Source organism: Arachis ipaensis, chromosome B06, assembly GCF_000816755.2.
Source record: "Arachis ipaensis cultivar K30076 chromosome B06, Araip1.1, whole genome shotgun sequence".
Lineage (NCBI taxonomy): Eukaryota > Viridiplantae > Streptophyta > Magnoliopsida > Fabales > Fabaceae > Arachis > Arachis ipaensis.
Genome location: NC_029790.2, coordinates 43,938,483 through 43,939,380, shown reverse-complemented (window position 1 = coordinate 43,939,380; position 898 = coordinate 43,938,483). Strand labels below are relative to the sequence as shown.

General features: G+C 35.1%; 1 protein-coding gene across 1 annotated transcript in view; it reads left to right on the top strand.

The window, feature by feature from the left end:
* LOC107648388 (E3 ubiquitin-protein ligase RFWD3) overlaps positions 1-509 on the top strand; it is a gene marked incomplete in the record, with an annotated part of 5,124 nt that extends 4,615 nt beyond the window's left edge. The window contains 1 exon segment of the mRNA XM_016352271.2: positions 1-509. Coding sequence (XP_016207757.1) covers positions 1-281 — 281 coding nt within the window.

Here is an 898-nt window from a genome sequence, read left to right as displayed (position 1 = left end):
GAACTGATTATTTCAAAAAGATGGGTTTCTCGAATGCCAATCCAAGTAAAATTCGATTTCCAAAACATGCTATTATAGACATAGAGGGTCAAAGAAGTTTGTTTGCAGCTGTAGATGAAGCAACGTTTGAATTGATCTTGCATGAGCTGCCTTCTTTTAGCGTCAACCAACGATTCAAACTGCCTGCTCAGGCTCGTGATATTAGGTACTCTCGGAGCTGTGGAATTCTTGGCTGTTTGAGTGAGACGACATTGCAACTTTTCTACACCAAAGTCTTGTGAAAAGGTAATTTTATTTTGCAATATTTGAAGAAAAATGGAGTTCTTTTTGTTTTATAATCATATGAACCCGAGAAAAATGTAGGTTGTCCTTAACCTAGAGCAGCAGATATTTATTGATTTGCAATTTTGGATAGAGCCTATGTATGCTTTGTTCGTTTTACTGTAAATATGCAATGAAAACTATAAGTGAATGAAAGATTGAAAAGTATGAAATGAATTTGTTAGGAAGAAAACCGCCTGTAATACTCCAATTAATTTTGTTTATTTCCATGTTTCCATATGCAAGGAGACAAATACCTTAGTAAACAAAAGTGAATTCTCTTATCCTTATAACCTTCAGTGACACGTCTCAATCATAAGCATAGTTTTCCATGGAAGAAATGTATTCATTCGGAAGTGATGTTAATATCAGATAGAAAATATGTTTCGCATATGTTCTGAGAGAGAGAAGACTACTTTAGTTAAATGCATTGTGATAGGTTGGAGTTGCATTTGTTGGGGCCAGCATCATCTTCACTTCACATCAATCAAATAACTAAGGCACCCAAGAATAAATATGAAAAGAATCAAAATGCAGTGATATGGGATTGGGTAAGAGAGAGGTAGAGGCCGATTAT